General features: G+C 40.6%; 1 protein-coding gene across 3 annotated transcripts in view; it reads left to right on the forward strand.

Annotated features, from left to right (window-relative positions):
• The window catches only part of TRIO (trio Rho guanine nucleotide exchange factor), a 539,453-nt gene that overhangs the window by 216,265 nt on the left and 300,727 nt on the right, over nt 1-22,461 (forward strand). For all 3 annotated transcript variants that reach the window (XM_075826894.1, XM_075826893.1, XM_075826892.1), the window contains exon 12: nt 5,186-5,355. In XM_075826894.1, coding sequence (XP_075683009.1) covers nt 5,186-5,355 — 170 coding nt within the window. The remainder of the gene's footprint in view (nt 1-5,185; nt 5,356-22,461) is intronic.

Genomic DNA, 22,461 nt, shown 5'->3' on the forward strand with positions numbered 1-22,461 from the left:
CTATACATGCCACCCCCATTTTTTCTGGCATTATGTCACGCAGCAGGTACGAAATACTTATGCGATTTCTCCACTTTAGTGACAACTTACAGGCACACCCTTCCAGCGACAGAAGTCGTGACCGGCTGTATAAATTAAGGCCTTTGCTAAATTTTCTTAATTCCTCCTTTTTAGGAGCATATACCCCTGAACAAAATTTATCAGTGGATGAATCGCTAATGAATTTCAAAGGGCGTCTCTCATTCCACCAATTCATACCCTAAAAAAGTGCAAAATACGGGGTAAAGATCTACAAATTATGTGAAAGCACTACTGGCTACACATGTGCATTTAAGATCTACGAGGGTAAAGACAGTGAATTCAATCCACCAGGGTGCCCTCCAAATATTGGTACCACTGGTAAGGTTGTGTGGGATTTAATTGGCCCTTTCCTACACGAGGGGTATCATGTATACACGGACAGTTTTTATACCAGTGTGCCATTGTTTAGCGCCCTTCATTGTGCCAACACCGGAGCCTGTGGCACAATACGCAGGAATCGCAAAGGTTTCCCACGTCAACTTGTGGATAAAAAAACTACCAAAGGGGGAGTCATGAACTTTTCAAATTGAGAAGATGCTGGCTTTAAAATTTCGTGACCGCAAGGACGTCTACATGATCAGCACTATCCATACTAGTGCAACAGCACCTGTTAGAGAACGTGGGGCCTCTGCAGATAGACAAAAGCCTGTGTGTGTCATCGGCTATAACAAATTCATGGGTGGGGTAGATTTGTGCGACCAGATGTTACAACCTTATCTGGTTAAAAGGAAAACCAGAACGTGGTATAAGAAAGTGGCAATATACCTAATCCAGGTAGCGATGCACAATGCATTTGTCCTGTACAAAAAATCAGCGGGCAGGGCGACATTCTTTGAATTTCAGGAGAAAGTGATTGAAGATCTCCTATTTCAATCTGCAGACCAGAGAGTAGTCCATGAGTCAGAGGATGTACGCCTACTTGTTGAAAAACATTTTTTACACCCCATCCCTTCAACACCTAACCAAAAATACCCCAAAAAACGGTGTCGGGTCTGCAGCAAACGAGGACAGCGAAGTGAGTCAAGATATTATTGTTCCGCTTGTCCTTCCAACCCTGGTCTATGCATAAGTCCCTGTTTTGAAATCTATCATACCGTCGCACATTACTAATTTTCTTTTGTGAGCTATAAAAGTTAAAATGCAGGATTTATTTAGGATTTTATTTTTCTGTACACCTCTTTTTTTTGTTTTAGGGAAGCAGCTTCGCTGTATATTTAGGAGATGCCAAAATTTAGGGTTCTTTTAGAGATTTCTTTTTTTTAATCACTTTTTTTTGGGTGAGAGGGAAATATACTTTTCTAGATTGAGTCATTTTGGGATATAACCCAGTTATATAAAGTGGAATAAGGCCCTAAAATTCATTCAAGATAAAATTGTGCCCTGAAAGCTTTTTATTTCCTTTTCCGTTATGACTATGTCCTGCCATAAATAGCTGTTACTGACTGGGGATACGGCATAATTTTTTCTTTTTATTCTGAGGATTTCTAATAAGCGAGCTTTTCCTTATCAATACACTATGGGCTTTATTACAGTTTTGTTCGGGTTTTTGGTGGACCTCTTACTCCCGACAATACTTCTAGAAATAGCGACATTAATTTGGGGAGTAGTGGTCCTTTACTGTATCTATACATACGGTGTGGGACACTGCCCCTTTATATATTCTACAGGTGATTGGTTGTTTTGTGCACATGGCGGTTCCTACCTTGCCGGGCAGGGGCTTGTTATGTTGTACCGCGTCACTTGGCACATTCGTCCCTTATATAGGGATTGATGGAGCTAAAGAAACGTTGTACGACCAGTCACTTTGAATAATAAAGTCATTACATGCTCTAGTTTTCCACATAGCTGGATACATTCTTCCTCCTCTTTTTTGGGGATATATTGCCTTTTTCCGCCAACACTTTAATAAATTTTCCCACTCTAACTTACTATATATTAGAGCGGGTTGATATACATAATGTCTATGGACTGACATGATTTCAGGACAGCTGCTTTCTTAGCACGACATAGTCATAGGGTGTAGAAACTGTTAGGGACATATATTTCTCAATCTAGAAAAGTAGAATCCTCCCATTTTCAAGCAAAATGTGTGTCCTGAAAGCCTCCGGGTGCTCCCTTCCTTTTGGGTCCTGCCGTGTGTCCAGGAAACACATTAGGGCCACAATGGGGATATTTTTGAACACGGGAGAAACAGGGTGATACATTTTCTGGTGCATTTCCTTATTCTCATGTCCTCTGTACAAGAAATCTGACCTTAAAATGACACATTTGTGAAAAAAAGTGAAATAAAATTTTCTTTCCACCTGCTTTGCATTACTTCCTGCGAAAACTGTGGGGTCAAAATACTTAGTACACACCTAGATGAATACCTTAAGGGGTCTAGTTTTCAAAATGGGGTCATTTATTGGGAGTTTCTATCTTTTTGGCAGCTCAGTGCCTCTATAAATGTGTAATGGGACCTGAAACCTTTTCAAGCAAAACGTGTGTCCTGAAAGTCTTCGGGTGCTCCCTCCATTTCGGGCCCTGCCGTGTGTCCAGGCAACGCATTAGGGTCACAATGGAGGGATTTTTGAAAACAGGAGAAAAAGGGTGATAGATTTTGGGGTGTGTTTCTTCATTCTCATGGTCGCTTTACAAAGAAATCGGTCTTCAAAGTGATACTTTTATATAAAAAGTGTTTGTTTTTTTTATTTCACCTGCTATGCATTAAATTTAGCAAAAAACTGTGCGGTCAAAATACTCACTACAGCCCTAGATCAATACCTTAAGGGGTCTAGTTTTCTAAATGGGGTCATTTATGGGGAGTTTCTTTCGTTCTGGTAGTTCAAAACCTCTCCAAATGTACAGTGGGGCCTAAAACATTTTCAAGCAAAATATGAGTCATGAAAGCCTCCGGGTGCTTCCTTCCTTTTGGGCCCTGCCGTGTGTCCAAGCAGCGCATTAGGGCCACAATGTGGGTATTTTTGAAAACAGGAGAAACAGAGTGATAGATTTTGGGGTATGTTTCTTCATTATCATGGTCGCTTTACAAAGAAATCTATCTTCAAAGTGATACTTTTATGAAAAAAGTGAAATTATATTTTTTTACACCTGCTTTGCATGAATTCTTACAAAAAAACTGTGTGGTCAAAATACTTACTATACCCCTAGATAAATACCTTAAGGGGTCTAGTTTTCTAAATGGGGTCATTTGTGGGGGTTTCCATCACTCTGAGACCTATGAGCCTCTGAAATCCTGGCTTGGTGCAGGAAAACAAAATGTACTTCAAAATTTATAAAATTATTATTCAATTTGTAAGTCCTCTAAATTGCTGAAAATGTATTTTATTTTTTCAAAATTGCTGCCAAAATAGAATAAAGCGATGGAAATACATATTTAATAAAAAAAATTGTACAGTATGTATGTACATATGTGACATATTGCAGTTAAAAATAGTGAAAAATGATAATTTTTACAAAATTTCTTCCATTTTTCTATTTTTTTATTAATTTCCGCAAATCGTATCAGTCTACTTTTACCACTAAAATAAAGTACAACATGTGACGAAAAAACAATGTCAGAATTACTTGGATATTCAAAACTTTCGCAGAGTTATTCTCTGATAAAGTCAGACATACCAGATTTAACAAATCTGGCTTGGTCATTAAGGTCTTTTCAGGCCCGCTCATTAAAGGGTTAATGCAGATTTGTTTTTGTTCTTTTGTTTATATATATATATATATATATATATATATAATGTGTGTATATGTATGTATGTATTCACATATATGTATGTGTGTGTATGTATATATATATATATATATATATATATATATATATATAAACATATAAACCATCCTCGGGATCAATAGGGGTAAACCAAAGTTCTATAGTTTCTACCATCCTTTTCCTTCCTCCCATCCCTTGGTTGAACTTAATGAACAAATGTCTTTTTTCAACCATACTAACTATATAACACTACACTTTCTACAACGTTCGTTATGAAATTTATGCGGATTCAATCTATGTATAAACTTTATTATGGTGTTCAAAGTTAGAGATGTGCTTTCCTGTCAGCTGACATACAAGTCCTCAGTGCTCCTTCTTGTGTGAGCAGTCCTAATGCAGAAGCTTGATGTTAAAGGGGTTATCCAGGTTATTAAAATTAATCGGTAGGGGTACGACTGTCGTCACTTCTGCCAATCAGCTGTTTGAAGGGGCAGCAGCGCGTACGAGCACTGCGGCCCTATTGTTTATACGGTGGTTCATTCTGTTCATACTTGATGTACCGTTACATTTGTAGCGGCTGTGCAAGGCATTGCACCACTGTCTTATTCACTGGAGGATCAGCATTATTTTTAATATCCCGCATAACCCCTTTAAGAAGCTGCCAAATTTTCAGCTGATACTATATTGGTGTAAATATTTTATGTTTTTACACCCATTTATCCCCTTTACATTTAGACAATATCTATAAATGTATGTAATTTTCAATAATTTTTTTGCACATTGCCCCTATAAATTTCAGCCATAATGCCCCTGTAAATGCCAACCGCATTGCCCTCAAGTGCCAGCTGCATTGCCCAATAGGTGCCATCCACTTTATCCCCATATATTCCTACTTAATGTTTGAAAGTCCTGCTTTGCCTCTCCCTCATGCTGAGCTGCCAGCGTGTGTCTGCTGACCGGCTTCAGGACATCTTGGCCAGGCGCGCATTGAAGCCACTACTTACTGGATTAACTTGCGCTTATCTGTAGTATTTTAGAGCCCAGCAACCCCGCGCTGGCAGCTCCGTATACTATAAGCGTTAACAGAAGTGCAGAACCTTTTCTTAAGGCCCTTTTACACTCGCAAATTATCGAGCAAATGAGCATTCATATGAACACTCCTTCCAGATCATTACCCTGTGTTCATTGGGCATCGATCAGTCAATGAACGCGCAAACGCTCGTTTATGCAGCATGAAATATTATCGTTGTCGTTATGAGCTGCCAATGGCCTCACTAGCACTGAACTAGAGACTATATTCTAAGATAACTATGATAATTATCCAAAAAACAGTGACAAATGCTCTTCAAACAGTGATATTTATAAGAAAAATCTCTTATTTTCATACATCTTTAGTTGTGGACGTGGATGGAGGATTTACAAAAGGAACTACTGGATGATGTCTATGCTGAGTCAGTGGAAGCTGTTCAGGACTTAATAAAGCGGTTTGGACAGCAACAACAAACAACTCTCCAGTTTACAGTCAATATAATAAAAGAAGGCGAGGATCTTATTCAACAGTTAAGGTAAATTGCATATCTTTGTTGCAAACGGGGCCAACGGTGTGGGACTCTACAATCTCTCTGCTTTTACAGTGGACATGGTAGAGGGGGATGCACCTTCTGCTGCCAGTTGACTTACAGCCAGTAGCAGGATTGTGAGGAGAAGGATGGGAAAAAATGGCTGTTATCCTGAAACCCATATAGAAGAATTCTTGATATATTTCTACGGTTTAATTTTAAAATGATACAAATTAGGATTGAGGGATATTGAGGATTGGGATTTTTTAAATATTTTGTGAATTTTCTCTGCTTAGTGTTCAGTTATAGTCTGAAAATGACTTATTGCTTAAATCATGTTTTTATGTTAAACCTTCAATGAGTTAAGTCTGCACTCCAAATTAATTCAAAACGACTTTAATCACCCAATGTTCACAGCAACGTTTCACCTTCTCATTGAAGGCATTATCAAGCGAAGGTGAAACGTTATGAATACTGGGTGATTAAATCCGCTTTAAATTCATTTGGAGTGCAGCCTCAACTCATTGGAGTTCTTTTGTTAATGTTTAAGGGGACAGAGTAAAATCCCCCGAGGCTAGTACTTGCCATACAAGCCTTTTTTACAGTACGGCTCCTGTTTTTGGGATTGGGTGTTTTTATGTTAAATATGATTTTTGAAACTGTCTATTACTAAAACAAAATTAGGTAAGGAGTACAAAAAACAAGGAAAATTGGGGGTGCTATTACAGTATGATTAACACACAAATTAAAATAGAATATCAGTATGGGAGAATAATCATGAAAATAAAACGAGTAAATGGAAACAAGAGGAAGAAAGAAGGAAGAGTGATGAGAAAAGGAAGTTGTGTAAAATATAAACAGGAAGGCAAAGTGGCAGCAGGTATTATAAAACTAGCCTGAGTACATATGGCCCTTAAACTTGTCTATAGTGATATGAATAAGGCCCCATTCACATCACGTTTGGAGACTTCCATTGAAGGTATATGTAAGGAGGGTTCCCGGCGTTTACCTCCAACAGAATGCTGCAGGGTAACTGACTGTATAGGCATACAGTAGATATGTCGCTATGCAGCCCTCTACACCTCTCTTGGCACAATTTATGAACGCTGCTTATTGGGCAAGCTGCTAATGTCACTGTCCATACTTTGTACTGTGCTCACCCCAACGGGCTGTATGTTCCCCCTGGTAAATGATGGAGCCGCAGGAACAGTCACGTCACTGGAGCTTTCTGATGCATAGGTTAAATGTATGCCTGTAATGTATTCCATACAGTGGCATACATCACACACAAACTCCTATGTTTAAAAAAAGTATACTTGCGCAGTATCTCGCTGGATGGAATAGCGTAATCTGCTACACTATTCCATACTTGAAAAGGAAAAAAAAAGTAGAACGTATAACCAGGCCAACGGAGGACAAAAGGACACTCTTTTGGACTCCATCGGGCTAATCGAGTCCTATGGAAACGCTTATTGTGTACGTCGGAAGCTTTCCCGACGTTCATGATAAACGTAGTTAGTAAACGTGATCAGGTTTTTTTATGCAGCGAAGATACCTTATGCAGGTATATAAGTACATCCTTGAGTGGCACAGGCTGTTTCCAAAATAAAGAAATGAGGCACCTTGTAGCAAACAATGTGGGGGAGCAACCTGATATTAGATTTGCCCACATTATTAGAGGGCAAGTTTTAAAATGTATGGTAAATGATGCAGAGGAATATTCATATCAAAGATCCTCGAGAATAGAGCTTGAATGTCCTCCCAATAAGGAACAATCATCGACCAGTACCAAAATATATGGTAGAGAGCCCACATGGAAGCTACAGTGTGAAGAAGAGTTTTAAATAGATCGAGATTATAGAGGAATCAGGGGATATGTTGCATGTGATAAGCAGTTTGACTTTATTTTCTTTGTAGAGTGAGTACCAAGATGACCAAATAAATCTCTTTTTATACTACACATTGTGGATGTGCTGAGGAATATTCCTTTTTTTCTGAAATAGTTTCTAGTGGGGTCTTAACGCATGTGAGGAAGGATGGAGATGGGAGGGAAAGAAGGAAATAATAGTGTTGGTTTGTTCTCCAGAATCCCTATGAGCGTGGTTCTGAAGTATTTTTGTTAAAAAACGACAGCGAAGGCAAGTAATCCCTTGTCAGAAAAGGAGTGGGCCGATAGCAGCCAGAGGAGGCCTATCTTTATCGGTGGAGCATTTGAGTATCGGCAGAATGGGAGGTATGGTGGGCGGAGATGGGGAAAGGGGTGGGAGAATAGGTAACCAGGGTAGGATCTGGAGGGGCAGAAATGGGACTCTAGAGAGACCCAAAGTTTAGTGTTGCCATGGCGATGCCAGTCTACTAACCTGGTGAGGTGTGTGGCTCTAAAGTAGGCATGAACGTCATGCAGACCAACTCCCCAGTTTTGTTTAGGAGCGTTTTAGAGATTCTGTCTGGTTTGTTATTCCAAATAAACTTTGTGAACAGGGAGGCCATTTAAAAAAAAAAATAAAATAACCAGGAATATGATTGTGAAGGGCCTGTAATAAAGAAAGTATCCTAGGGAGGACATTCATCTTCAGTATTGAGCAACGATCGAACCATGTGAAGGTGCAATGTGACCATTTGTCCAGATAATTTTTAAGAGATGATGGAAGTGAAGTTGGCCTTATAGTCCCGATGTGCATGGGGTGAGCAGGGACCCCTAGGTATTGTAATGCAGATGGGTACCACTTAAATGGAAAGACAGAGGATAAAGACACAAGGGCCGGCGAGTTTAGGGAAATGATGAGAGCTTCCGATTTATGTAAGTTAATTTTGTAGTCACGCACAGCACACTGACCCATTGATTTCAATGGGGCCATTCACACGTGCAGGAGTTTTCACGCAGCGTTTGTCCATTGCGTGAAACTCCCTGCATGTCCTATATTGGTGCATTTTTCACGCACCTACGCGCCCATTGAAATCAATGGGTGTGTGAAAATCACGCACAGCACACTAATGCAAATCAGTGTGCTGTGCGTGATTTGCGCATCAATTCCATTGAAAAAAAAAAGATGCGCTTTGCGAGTGCGTGAATAACACATACCACTTGCAAAGCACACTCATGCATAATGCAACACACACGGACCAGATTCACGCACGTGAATCTGATACGCTTGTGTGAATGTAGCCTAACAGTTTGGAGAGAGAAACTTTCCCAACTTGGACTCCAGTGATGTCTACGTTCTGGTGAATAATTCGTAAGAGGGCTTCTAATGTAAGGATAAAGATAAGAGGGGAAGGAGGGCAACCTTGACAGGTACCTTTCGTGATGGGAAAATAGTCCGATAGTGCTCCTTTAATGTTAACTGCTGCAGAGGGGTGTGAGTAGAGACTGCCAATCTATCGAAGCATGTTGGAGCCAAGATCTATGTGTTTCAGGGTTTGTGTGAGGAATCGCCAGTGTAAGTCGAAGGCTTTTTCGGCGTCCATGGAGAGAAAGGTGGCCGGGGAATGGGAGATGGATAGGGAATGTAGAATGTCAATGGCCCTAGTAGTATTCCCTGGCTTTTCTGGTAGGCATGAAGCCAACTTGATCTCAATGGATGATATGTTGTAGTAGGGGGGTGAGACGGATAGAAAGGATTTTAGCAAACAATTTAAGGTCTACATTCAAGAGGGAGATGCGTCTATAGTTTGGTCATTGGGATTGATCTTTCCCCTCTTTGGGGATAACTGATATGTCGGCTTTGAGTGTGTCCGATGGGAGTGTATTAGTGGTGGGGGAGTTATAGGCTGAGGGAAAATGGGCCTGAAGGTCAGAGAAATGTTTTGTAGTACGATAATGTGAGGCCATCTGCAGTTGGAGTTCGGGAAGCGTGATGGGCTCTTCCAGGAACGAGATGGTTTCCTGAGGGAGAGGTGAGAGGCCAGCGCATTGTAAATAATTGTCTATGGAAAGCTGACTATCAATGAGGGTGTGTGGGCTAAGGGGAGGGTTAAGATAATATAGTGTCGAGTAGTATGATTGGAAGGTTTCCGCTTTATTATAAGAGAGGGTACATTTCCAGCCACTTGGATCAGATATTTGGGGAATAAATAAACGTGTCCTTTGTAGATGTAGAGCTCTAGCCAAGGTTTTCCCAGGTTTGTCACTGAATTTGAAGAAGTGGTGATGGCATTTGACCAGGGTGGCTTTCTCGTTGGAGAGGGGTAGATTTTTAAGCTTCTCTCTGAGTTGGCACGGTTTTTAGTTTTTTTGGTCTGTAGGGCGAGGGATCCTTTGAGACTTCTTTAGAGCACCAATTTTGGAGATTAGGTCTGTGAACTGGGAGTTCCTTTCACGTTTGAGTCGAGAGCAGTGTTTAATAAAGTTTCCGCAGATTAAGCATTTGTATTTCCCAGACAACAGGGGGAGAAACGTCCGTTGCAGAAGAACTCCTAAAGGTCTTTTGCGGATACAGTCTGTCACTGCTTGGTCTTGTGAGATGCCATCTCCATGAACGTGTCTGGGAGGGCGGAAGGGAAAGTAACGTAGATATTAAGGCATGGTTTTAAAAGGTGATGGTGTCAATGTATGCAGAGTGCAGTAAGGGGAGGTTAGTGTGGGAAAAGAATATGTAGTCAATGCGCGAGTATGAGTCATGAACATGAGAATAATGGGAATAGTCCCGTGTTGAGGGGTATAGTAAACATCCATGAGTTGGAAACTTTGTAAGGAAGCTTTGGCTCTACAAAGGAAGACAAACGGTAGGTAAGAGGAGCCATTTGAGGCATCTAGTAGAGGATCCAAGGCCATGTTGAGACCCCCCCCCCCCAGGACCACCACCCCCCTCCAGGAATACTTCAACATCTCTGAGCATACGGTTCATGAAGTTGGACTGTACAAGGTTAGGAAGATAAGCCGCACCAAACGTAAACATAGTCTGCCATCTTACCTTTGACTAAGATGTAACACCCTGTATCATCACGACGACACCCCACATATTCCCAAGGCGCAGTCCGAGCAGTTAGAATTGAGACTACTTTAGTTATAGAGTAAGGGGAGCAACTGTGAAAGACGTCCGGAAATAGTCTATCTGAGAGTCTGGTAATCTGGTCTTGTCAAAAATGAGTCTCTTGCAGGAAGGCTACAGAAGCTTGTTTTTTCCATAGGAGGCGGAGCAATGAGGAAGATTGAGACCTTAGACGTTCGAGGAAACAGTAGTGAGAAGAGCCGTCTGCCTATCGGGAATGGAAAGGGAAAAAGAGAAAAAAAAAAGGGGGGGTAGTAAAAATGAGAGAGGACTTAAAGGAGCTGTCCACCTTCTGACAACTGATGACTTATCCAAACGGACCCCGCACCGATAAGCCACTCTGGTGGCCTGTGGGCACCGGAAGTTATGGCACATACTATGTATGGAGCCCGGAAGCAGTTGGGTCCGTACGTAGCGTAGCGGCCGTGCTGCAAAACTGCAGGTCTGCACCTATTCACTTGAATAGGAGCAGAGCTGCAGTACTGCAGCTCGGCTGCTATTGCATGGCCGGAGCTAAGTGCTTCCGGCATGTACGTCCGGTGCACTGAGGCACCGATCCAGCTGATCTGTGCGGGGTTTGGGTGTCTGCTTTTCAAAAAAGTGATAAAGTCACATTTACCCCAAAATGGTACCAGTAAAAACTACAGATTGCCCCGCAAAAAATAAGCCCTCACACCACTCCATCGCAAAAAATAAAAAGTTATGGCTCTCAGAATATGGCGAACAATAGTCTGTTCCAAAAAGGGGGGGGGGGTGAGATTGTGCAATATTATTTATTTACCGCATTATTATACCCTCTTATTATGCCCTGATGTACTTTGCCCAGCTTACATATGCCCCCACATAAAAATTTAAATACCAGTAAAACTCTAAACAGAACTACTACCAAGCAAAATCCGTGCTCCAAAAAACAAAAGGCACTCCCTCCCTTCGAGCCCTGCAATGTACCCAAATAGCAGTGTACATCCACATATGTCATTCCCATACCCGTGAGAACCCGCTTAACAGTTTGAGGTATTTGTAGTGCCACAAGCTGGGCACAACATAGTGTGCACTAAAATGGCATATCAGTGGAAAATCCACTGCACATTATTTTCTAGTAACCCCTTAATAAATGCCTAGAGGGGTATAGTTTGCAAAATTGGGGTCACTTCTTTGTGGGTATGTAGTATTATTTGACCTCAGAGCCCTGCAATTTTTGGCCAATGTTGTGAAAATGACCGAAATAGACCTCAAATGCGTATGGTGCTCTTCCACTCCTAAGCCTTGTCATATGTCCAGGTAAATAATAAATGCCTTGAGGGTTGTAGATTCCAAAATGAGGTCACTTATCGGGGCTTTCTACTATAGTCTGGTACCTCAGTGGCCTTGCATATGCGACATGGTGACTGAACACCAATCCAGCAAAATCTGTGCTCCAGAAGCTAAAAGTCCTGCCGCGTGCACAAACAGCAGTTTAGGGCTACACATGGGGTATTGCCATACTCGGGGGAAGTTTAGTAACAAATTGTGTGGTGGTTTATCTCCTATTACCTCTTGTAAAAATGAAAAATTGGGAGCTAACATAGTTTTGGAATAAATTAAATTTTTCATTTTCATTGCCTATTTCTAAAAAAATCTATGAAACACCTGTGGGTTCAAAATGTTTACTACCCCTCTGAATGAATGCCCTGCGGGGTGGTGTTTCCAAAATAGAGTCACACTGGCTTCTACTGTAAACCAATCCAGCAAAATCTGCATTCGAACAGCGCTCCTACCATTTTGAGCCCTGCCGTGTGTCCAAACAGCAGTTTATGACCACATATGGGGTAATGCCATACTCGGGAGAAATTGCTTTACAAATGTTGGGGTTCTTTTTCTCAAATAACCCTTGTGATAATTAAAAAATTCTACATTTTAGTGGAAAAAAAGTGTTTTTATTTTACGGCCTAATTCCAAAATATTTAGCAAAAAACCTGTGGAGTTTAACCCCTTAATGACCGGGCCTATTTGTACCTTAATGACCAAGCCAGATTTGTCAAATCTGGTATGTCTGACTTTATCAGAGAATAACTCTGTGAAAGTTTTGAATATCCAAGTAATTCTGACATTGTTTTTTCGTCACATGTTGTACTTTATTTTAGTGGTAAAAGTAGACTGATACGATTTGCGGAAATTAATTAAAAAAGAAAAAAATAGAAGATTTTTTTTTAAAAATTACCATATTTCCCTATATTTAACTGCAATATGTCACATATGTACACAAATACTGTACAATTTTTTTTATTAAATATATATATTTCCATCTCTTTACTCTATTTTGGCAGCAATTTTGAAAAAATAAAATAAATTTTCAGCAATTTAGAGGACTTACAAATTGAATATTAATTTTATACATTTTGAAGTACATTTTGTTTTCCTGCACCAAGCCAGGTTTTCAGAGGCTCATAGGTCTCAGAGTGATGGAAACCCCCACAAATGACCCCATTTAGAAAACTAGACCCCTTAAGGTATTTATCTAGGGGTATAGTAAGTATTTTGACCCCACAGTTTTTTGCTAAATTTAATACATAGCGGGTGAAAAAAAAAAAAGTCACTTTTTTTCATAAAAGTATCAGTTTGAAGACCGATTTCTTTGTAAAGCGACCATTAGAATGAAGAAACACACCACAAAATCTATCACCCTGTTTCCAAAAATACCCACATTGTGGCCCTAATGCGCTGCCTGGACACACGGCAGGGCCCAAAAGGAAGGAAGCACCCGGAGGCTTTCAGGACTCATATTTTGCTTGAAAATGTTTTAGGCCCCACTGTACATTTGGAGAAGCTTTGAGCTGCCAGAACGATAGAAACTCCCCATAAACGACCCTATTTAGAAAACTAGACCCCATAAGGTATTTATTTAGGGGTATTGTGAGTATTTTGATTCCACTGTTTTTTGCTAAATTTAATGCATAACAGGTGAAAAAAAAAATGATTTCACTTTTTTCATAAAAGTATCAGTTTGAAGACCAATTTCTTTGTAAAGCGAACATCAGAATGAAGAAACACACCACAAAATCTATCACCCTCTTTCTCCTGTTTTGAAAAATACCCCCATTGTGGCCCTAATGCGTTGTTTGGACACACGGCAGGGCCCCGAAGGAAGGGAGCACCCTGGAGGCTTTCAGGACTCATATTTTGCTTGAAAATATTTTAGGCCCCACTGTACATTTGGAGAGGCTTTGAGCTGCCAGAACGATAGAAACTCCCCATAAACGACCCCATTTCGAAAACTACACCCTTAAGGTATTTATCTAGGGGTATAGTTAGCATTTTGACCACACAGGGTTTTCGCTAAATATATTGGAATTAGTCTGTAAAAATTAAAATGCATTTTTTTCTGAAACAACATAGAAATTTTTAATATTTTCAAGGAATAACGAAGAAAATGCACCCCAACATTTGTAAAGCAATGTCTCCCGATTACGACAATACCCCATATGTGGTAATAAACTGCTGTTTGGACCCACAGCAGGGCTCAGAAGGGAAGAAGCGCCATTTGGATTTCTGATTTTGCTGGAATCTTTTTCGGTGCCATGTCGCATTTGCAATGCACTGGAAGGACCAAAACAGTGGAAACCCTCCAAAAGTGACCCCATTTTGGAAAAACCTTCAAGGAATTTTTCTAGGGGTATAGTGAGCATTTTCACCCCACGGGTCTTTTGCAGAGTTTATTCGAATTAGGGCGCGAAAATGAATATCAAAATTTTTTCCACTAAAATGTTGAATTTTCTCATTTTCACAAGGGATAAAGGAGGAAAAAAAACCAAACATTTTTTATAAAGCAATTTCTCCCGAGTACGGAAATACCCCACATGGGGTCATACGTTTTTTTCATTAGAAATTAATTAACCCTTTCAGGACTGATCAATTTTTTGCTTTCTTATTTTAGATTTTCACTCCCCGCTGTCCAAGAGCCATAACTTTTTTATTTTTCCATCAATAGAGCGGTGTGAGGGCTTATTTCTTGCGGGACGAGCTGCAGTTTTTATTGGTACCATTTTTTGGTACATAAAAAGTGATTAAAAAGTTGTATTATATTTTTTTTTTTAGAGCAAAGGTGACAAAGAAAAAAAAACAGCGATTTTGGCGGTTTCAATTATTAATTTTTTTTAAGGTGTTCACTGTGCAAATTAAATAATGGTATATTGTAATTGTTCGGACTTTTACGGACTTAGCTATACCAATTTTGTTCATTTTTTTTACATTACTTTAGAAGAAAAATGGGAAAAGGTGTTTTTTTTTTTACTTTAAAAAAAAAAAAAATTCTCACTACTAAACTATAATTCTTCTACACATTTTATTAATCCCCTTAGGGGACTTGATCCAGCGATCATTGGATCGCTGGTACAATACACTGCAATACTAATATATTGCAGTATATTGTTATTCTTACAGGCTTCTGTAACAGAGCGATCGCTGTACCTGTCCGTTAGTCCCGGGTGTCAGCTGTAATACACAGCCGACACCCGCAGCGTATAGAGCGGCCTCCGCACGTGAGACGGCTCCATACATCAACCCCCGCACCATGACGTGCTATTAAGTCATAGTGTGCAAAGGGGTTAATGCACAGCGGATGGTTCAAAGTAAAAATTGGAATTTTCCACCGATATGCCATTTTAGTGCATAATATGTTGTGCCCAGTTTGTGCCACAGAAGACAAATACCTCATAAAACGTTAAGCGGGTTCTCTCGCGTATGGCGATGCCATATGTGTTGGGGCAAACTGCTGCTTGGGCACGCTGCAGGGCTCCGAAGGGAGGGACGCCATTTTGCTTTTGGAGCGCAGATTTTGCTTGGTAGTAGTTTTGTTTGGGGTTTTGCTGGTATTTCAGTTTATACTGTGGGGGCATATGTAATCTGTGTGGGGTACATCAGGGCATAATAAGAGGGTATAATAATGGGGTAAATAAATAATATTTCATAGATGTGTGGCCGGTGTCGCACTGATAAATGGCGCCCGATCTTATCCGCTTTTGGAACACTCTGCACATTTTGCATCGCCATATTCTGAGAGCCAGGACTTTTTTATTTTTTCACCACCGGAGCCGTGTAAAGCCTTATTTGTTGCGGGACAATCTGTAGTTTCATTGGTACCATTTTGGGGTACATGCGATTTTTTTATTTTTTTATTACTTTTTATTCATTTTTTTTGCAATCCTGACCAAAAAAACAGGAATTCTGATACTATTTTTTAGGTTTTCTTTTTGCGGCGTTCACTGTACGCTATAAATTACATTTTTACTTTATTATGCGAGTTGGTACGATTACGGCGATACCATATGTATATAGGTTTGGTCCTTTTTTTTAGCGTTTGCACAATAAAATCACTTATTTATAAAAATAATAATTTTCTGTGTCACCATATTCTGAGAGCCATAATTTTTTTATTTTTTAGTCAAAAAAGCGGTGTAAGGGCTTGTTTTTTGCGGGACGGATTGAAGTTTTTATCGGTTTTATTTTCGGGTGCATGCGACTTTTTGATCACTTTTTATTCTTTATTTAGGGAGCGGTGGTGACCAAAAAAAAGATTCTGTCGTCGTTTTTTATTGATTTTTTTGGGGGTGTTCATCGTGCGGGAAAAATAACATTACAGTTTTATAGTTGGGGTCGTTACGAACGCGGTGATACCAAATATGTGCACTTTAACGTGTTCATTTTTTTTCTATAATAAAAGTCTGATAGGAAAAAAAATAACATTTTTTGTTTATATAACTTATAAACTTATTTTTACACTTTTTTTTTAAAAACCTTTATTACTTATTTTTACTTTTTTCACTCGTCCCACTAGGGGACATTGAGACTTGCAGCTTTGATCGCTGCTAGAGTACATTACACTACACACGTAGTGTAATTTACTCCAACTGTCATTGTGACGTAACTGTCACTCTGACAGGAAGCCGAGGAGAACCGGCCGGAGGCTGCTCCTCCGAGGCTTCCGTACATGGCAACCCGGAGGTCATTGTCTGACCTCCGATTGCCACGACAAGCATCGGTAGCCCCCACGATCACTTCGTGGGGGCTGCCGATGTGCTTCAAACCACTTAAATGCGGCTACGGCAATCCGTCGCCGCACTTAAGGGGTTAACTGCCGAAAGCAGCGGCGATGGTCCGCTGACCGGCAAGGCTGATGTCTCAGCTGTCTAGGACAGCTGTCAGCGAGTGCCTGTCACTCTGTGTTTACACAGAGTGACAGTTTGAAATTCTGACGAAAATGAACTTCATGGTGTGGGAACTAGCAGCCGACCATGACGTTCATTTTCGTCATTGGTCGTGAAAGGGTTAAAGAGGCTCTGTCACCACATTATAAGTGCCCTATCTCCTATATAAGAAGATCGGCGCTATAATGTAGATGACAGTAATGCTTTTTATTTAGAAAAACGATCTATTTTAAACCACTTTGAGCGATTTTTAGCTTTATGCTAATGAGTTTCTTAATGCCCAAGTGAGCGTATTTTACTTTAGACCAAGTGGGCGTTGTACAGAGGAGTGTGACACTGACCAATCGGCGTCATGCACTTCTCTCCATTCATTTATCGTTATGTGCAGCTACATACACAAACACTAACATTACTGTAGTGTCCTGATAATGAATATACATCACTACCAGCCTGGACGTGATGTTTATTCAGAATCCTGACACTTCTGAATCTTTTCTGTGAGATTCCAGCAAGGCAAGCGTAAGTAAATTCTGCAAAAGACCCGTGGGGTCTAAATGCTCACTTTACCCCTAGAAAAATTCATTGAGGGGTGTTTCCAAAATGGGGTAACTTGGGGGGTTTCCACTGTTTTGGTCCCTCCAGGGCGTTGCAAACGCGGCATGGCACCGAAAAACAATCCAGCAAAATCCGTGCTCCAAAATCCAAATGGCGCTCCTTCCCTTCTGAGCGCTGCCATGGGTCCAGTCAGCAGTTTATTACCACATATGGGATATTGCCGTAATCAGGAGACATTGCTTTACAAATGTTTGGGTGCATTTTCTTCATTATTCCTTGCAAATCTTAAAAATTTCTATGTTTTTTCAGAAAAAAAAGTAGATTTTCATTTTTACAGACTAATTCCAATATATTTAGCGAAAAATCTGTGTGGTCAAAATGCTAACTATACCCCTAGATAAATTCCTTGAGAGGTGTAGTTTCCAAAATGGGGTCACTTTTGGGGGATTTCCACTGTTTTGGCACCACAAGACCTCTTCAAACCTGACAAGGTGCCTAAAATATATTCTAAAAAAAGGAGGCCCAAACTCCACTGGGGGCTCCTTTGCTTCTGAGGCCTGTGTTTCAGTCCATTACCACACTAGGGCCACATTTGGGATATTTCTAAAAACTGCAGAATCTGAGCAATAAATATTGAGTTGCATTTCTCTGGTAAAACCTTCTGTGTTACAAATTTTTTTTTTATTAGAAATACAATTTGTAAATTTCACCTCAACTTTGCTTTAATTCCTGTGAAACGCCTAAAGGGTTAAAACACTTTGTGAATGCTGATTCGAATACCTTGAGAGGTGCAGTTTTCAAAATGGGGTGACTTATGGGGATTTTCTAATCTATAAGGCCCTCAAAGCCACTTCAGAACTGAACTGGTCCCTGAAACAATGGCCTTTTCAAATTTTCTTTAAAATATGAGAAATTGCTGCTAAAGTTCTAAGCCTTGTAACGTCCTAGAAAATTAAAAGGACGTTCAAAAAACGATGCAAACATAAAGTAGACATATGTTAACTAGTAACTATTTTGTGTGGTATTACTATCTGTTTTACAAGCAGATACGTTTAAATTTAGAAAAATGCAAATTTTGGCAAATTTTTTCTAAATTTTGGTGTTTTTCAGAAATAAATACAGAAATTATCGACCAAATTTTTTCACTAACGTAAAGTCTAACATGTCACGAGAAAACAATCTCAGAATCGCTTGGATAGGTCAAAGCATTCCGGAGTTATTACCACATCAAGTAACACATGTCTGATTTTAAAAAATCGGCTGTGTCCTGAAGGCCAAAACAGGTTGGGTCCTGAAGGGGTTAAGCACAGGTATTTGTGAGAGTAGGGAATTAAAGGGGTTTTCCACCTTCTGACACCGGATAGGTCATCAGTACATGATCAGTCGGGGTCCGACAACTGGAAACGCACAGATCAGCTGGTCCTGTGCCTTCGTGCACCAGACGTACGTGCCAGAAGCAGCTCGGCCGCTATTCAGTGGCTGGAGCCAACTGCTTCCGGCATGTACGTCCGGTGCACGAAGGCATTATGTGCCATAACATCCGGTGCCTGCAGGCCACCAGAGAGGCTTATCGTGTGGGGTCCGGGTGCACCGATGATATACTGATTACCTATCCCATGGATAGGTCCTCTTTTGTCAAAAGGTGGAAAACTTCTTTAAAGAGGCTCTGTCACAACATTATAAGTGCCCTATCTTCTACATAATATGATCGGTGCTGTAATGTAGATAACAGTAGTGGTTTTTATTTAGAAAAACAATCATTTTTGACGTCATGACCTATTTTAGCTTTATGCATACACTTCCCCCCCATTCATTTACACTGCATATAGTGATCTTATTACATCACTATGTGCAGCCACATAAACACACAGTAACATCACTGAAGTGTCCTGACAGTGAATATACATTACCTCCAGCTAGGACGTGATGTCTATTCAGAATCCTGACACTTCTGTACTGTTTCTGTGAGATTTACAGCAAGGCAAGCGTAATTTCATTTTAAATGACCGGTTACATCGTAATCTCGTGAGATTAGGCTTGCCTTGCTGTAAATATCACCCAGACGCTACAGAAGTGTCAGGATTGTGAATAGACAGCACGTCCTGGCTGGAGGTAATTTATATTCACTGTCCGGACACTTGAGTAACGTTATAGTGTGTTTATGTGGCTGCACATAGTGATGTAATAAGGTCACTATATGCTGTGTAAATGAATGGGGAGAAGTGTATGACGCTGATTGGTCAGCATCATACACTTCTCTCCACAACGCCCACTTGGTCAAAAAGTAAAACACGCCCAGTTGTCCATTAAGAAACTCATTAGCATAAAGCTAAAATAGGTCATAACTCAGTCAAAAATGATCGTTTTTCTAAATAAAAAATACTGCTGTAATCGACATTACAGCACTGATCATATTATGTAGAAGATAGGCCACTTACAATGTGGTGACAGAGCCTCTTTAAGTTTGAGTTTTGCTTTTTAGTTTTGGAACCCAATGCTAAAAGCCCGCCTTTGATGAAAGCTTTGTGAGATTCCCAAAGTGTTGACAAGCTATTTGAGGTGTATACTTAAACTAAATGAGTTTGTGTATATTATCTCCCAGCATCTCGATATTGTAATTTTTCAAGTGTGTGTCATTAACCCCTTCACGATAGACATACTGCTATATACGTTCCAACTACCGATCCCCCGTATGGTTGTTAGGTATATAAACGTCAGCCTGGAACGAAGTTTAATCAGTTCAGTACTGCTTCAATGTAAGCAGCGCTGCACTCTCATGTCTGCCGGGGCTTTGAGAGCCCCGGAATCCACCCCCGCCCTGTAGATAACGCCTCACACAACTTCCCTGTAAATAGCGCCACCTAAGCTGCCTCTTGGAGTGAAATCCCGGGCCAGAGCGTTCTGGCTGGGGATTCCGCTCCTAGAGGGAGCTCCTGACGTGTCTCCATCCCGCCTGTAGATAGTGCCACCAACTGCATATAGCACCCCCCCCCCCTTGTAGATAGCATCATCCTCTGGCATATATGGACAGTGTCCTTAGGGTCTTAATCTAGGAGCAGAATCCCCCTGTAGATAGCATTAATCCAACCTGATCTGTCCAGGGATTCCTTTTGGAGTGGAATCCCTGGACAGATCGCTCCATCCCCCCTGGAGGCAATCCCCCCCTATTGATAGCACCAAAATCACAACTGTTGCTTTATGGACAAAGGCAGTGCCTAGGAAGAATTAATGTCTGTTTTACACTCACAGCATAATACCCTGCAATACAGAAGTAATAAAATTATGATCGCATAGTCAATTCTCATAGTGGGACTAAAAAAAAAAGTTAAAAACCTGTTTAATAACGTTTATAATAAAACGAAACCACTTTAAAAAAGCTACACATAATTGGGATCACCGCGTCCATTACTACCCGAACTATAAAATCTTTACAATATTTGACTCGAATGGTGAACGCCGTAAAAAAAAAAAAAAAGAAGACATCTTGCCTTCCAAAAAATGCGGTAAAAAGCTATCAGAATGTCATGTGTACCCCAAAATGAAACCAATAAAAACCACAAGTTGTCCCGCAGAAAAGAAAGCCATTATACAGCTCCATCAGCAGAAAAATATATGTTATTCTTTTAGAATATGGGGACACAAAAACAAATGCTTTAAAAATATATATATATATATATATATATATATATGTATTTTTAATTGTGAAAAAGTAGTAAAACACAAATGATATAAATTTGGTATCACTGTAATCATTGCAATACGCAGAATAAGGTAATTGTTACTTTTACCAAACTGTAAATGGAGTAAGTTTAAGACACATAAGGGAATGGTGAAATTTCTGGTTTTTTTTTACATTACCCCGCAAAAAAAGTTAATAAAAGTTAATTAGTAAATTATGTGTACCCCAAAATGGTGCCATTAAAATATACAACTTGTCCTGCAAATAACAAGTTCACATACAGCTACAGGTATGTCTAAATAAACATAAAGCTCTTCGAATGCGACTATGGAAAAACAGAAATTGCTTGGTCATTAACCCCTACCCGCAAAATCACGTACAGTTACATGATGGGAACTGGTGTTTTAACGCATTCCCATGTACCTGTACGTGAAGGAGATGAAGCTAGCTCAGGAGCTGAGCCAGCGCCAACGCCGCCGGGTGCCAGCTGTAACGGCCAGGACCGGAGCTAGCCTCTGATCCGGCCGATTAACCTCTCAGATACTGCGTTCAATAGAGATCGCAGCAAGTGAGGAGTTTTTAGCCACCGGCACCCCAGCAACGTGATCGCTGGGTTGACGGTGACTGCAATGGCAACCGGAGGCCCAATGCTGGCCTCCCGGCCTGCCAGCAATGGAAGCCTCCCGGCCTGCCAGCAATGGAAGCCTCCTATGCCCCGCTCTGCAGTGGGGCCTAAAAGGCTTCCGCTACCATCGGCAAGATGGCGCGGCTCACTACACCAATTTCTGCCAAACACCTGCAGGGTTAACATGCTCACTACACCACCAAGTGAATACCTTGAGGGGTGTTTCCAAAATGGGGTCACTTCTGTGGGGTTTCCACTGTTTTGTTCCCACAGGGACTTTGCAAATGCGACATAGCGCCCAGAAACCAATCCAGCAAAATCTGTACTCCAAAAGCAAATGGCACTTCTTCCATTCTGAGCCCTACTCTGTAGCCAAACAGTAGTTTATGACTACGTGTGGGTTATTGCCATACTCGGGAGAAATTGCTTTACAAGTGTTGGGGTTCTTTTTTTCCTTTATTTGTTGAGAAAATGAAACATTTAGAGTTAAAACTACGTCTTATTGAAGAAAAAGGATTTTTCTTATTTTCACTGCCCAATTGTAATAAATCTATGAAACACCTGTGGGGTCAAAATGCTCACTACACCCCTAGATGGATTCGTCAAGGGGTGTAGTTTCCTAAATTGAGTCACTTTTTTGGCGTTTGCACGGTTTTGGTCCCTCGGGCTTTGTAAATGCGACTTGGTCTCCGCAAACCATTCCTGCTAAATTTGAGCTCCATAAGCCAAATGGCGCTGCTACCCTTCTAAGCCCTGCCGTGTGTACAAACAGCAGTTTATAACCACATGTGGGGTATTGTTTTACTCGGGAGAAATTGCTTTACAAATGCTGCAGTGCTTTTTCTCTTTTAGTACTTGTGGGAATGAGAAAAAATTAGCTAAACCTACTTTTTCTTTGAAAGAATGTAGATTTTCATTTTCACGTCCTACTAACAATAATTTCTGCAAAAAACCTGCAGGGTCAAAATGCTCACTATACCCCTAGATAATTTCCTCAAGGGGTGTAGTTTCTAAAATGGGGTAACTTTTGGGGGATTTCCACTGTTTTGACACCGCAAGAGCCCTTCAAACCGGACATGG

Source organism: Rhinoderma darwinii, chromosome 5 (assembly GCF_050947455.1).
Source record: "Rhinoderma darwinii isolate aRhiDar2 chromosome 5, aRhiDar2.hap1, whole genome shotgun sequence".
NCBI lineage: Eukaryota > Metazoa > Chordata > Amphibia > Anura > Rhinodermatidae > Rhinoderma > Rhinoderma darwinii.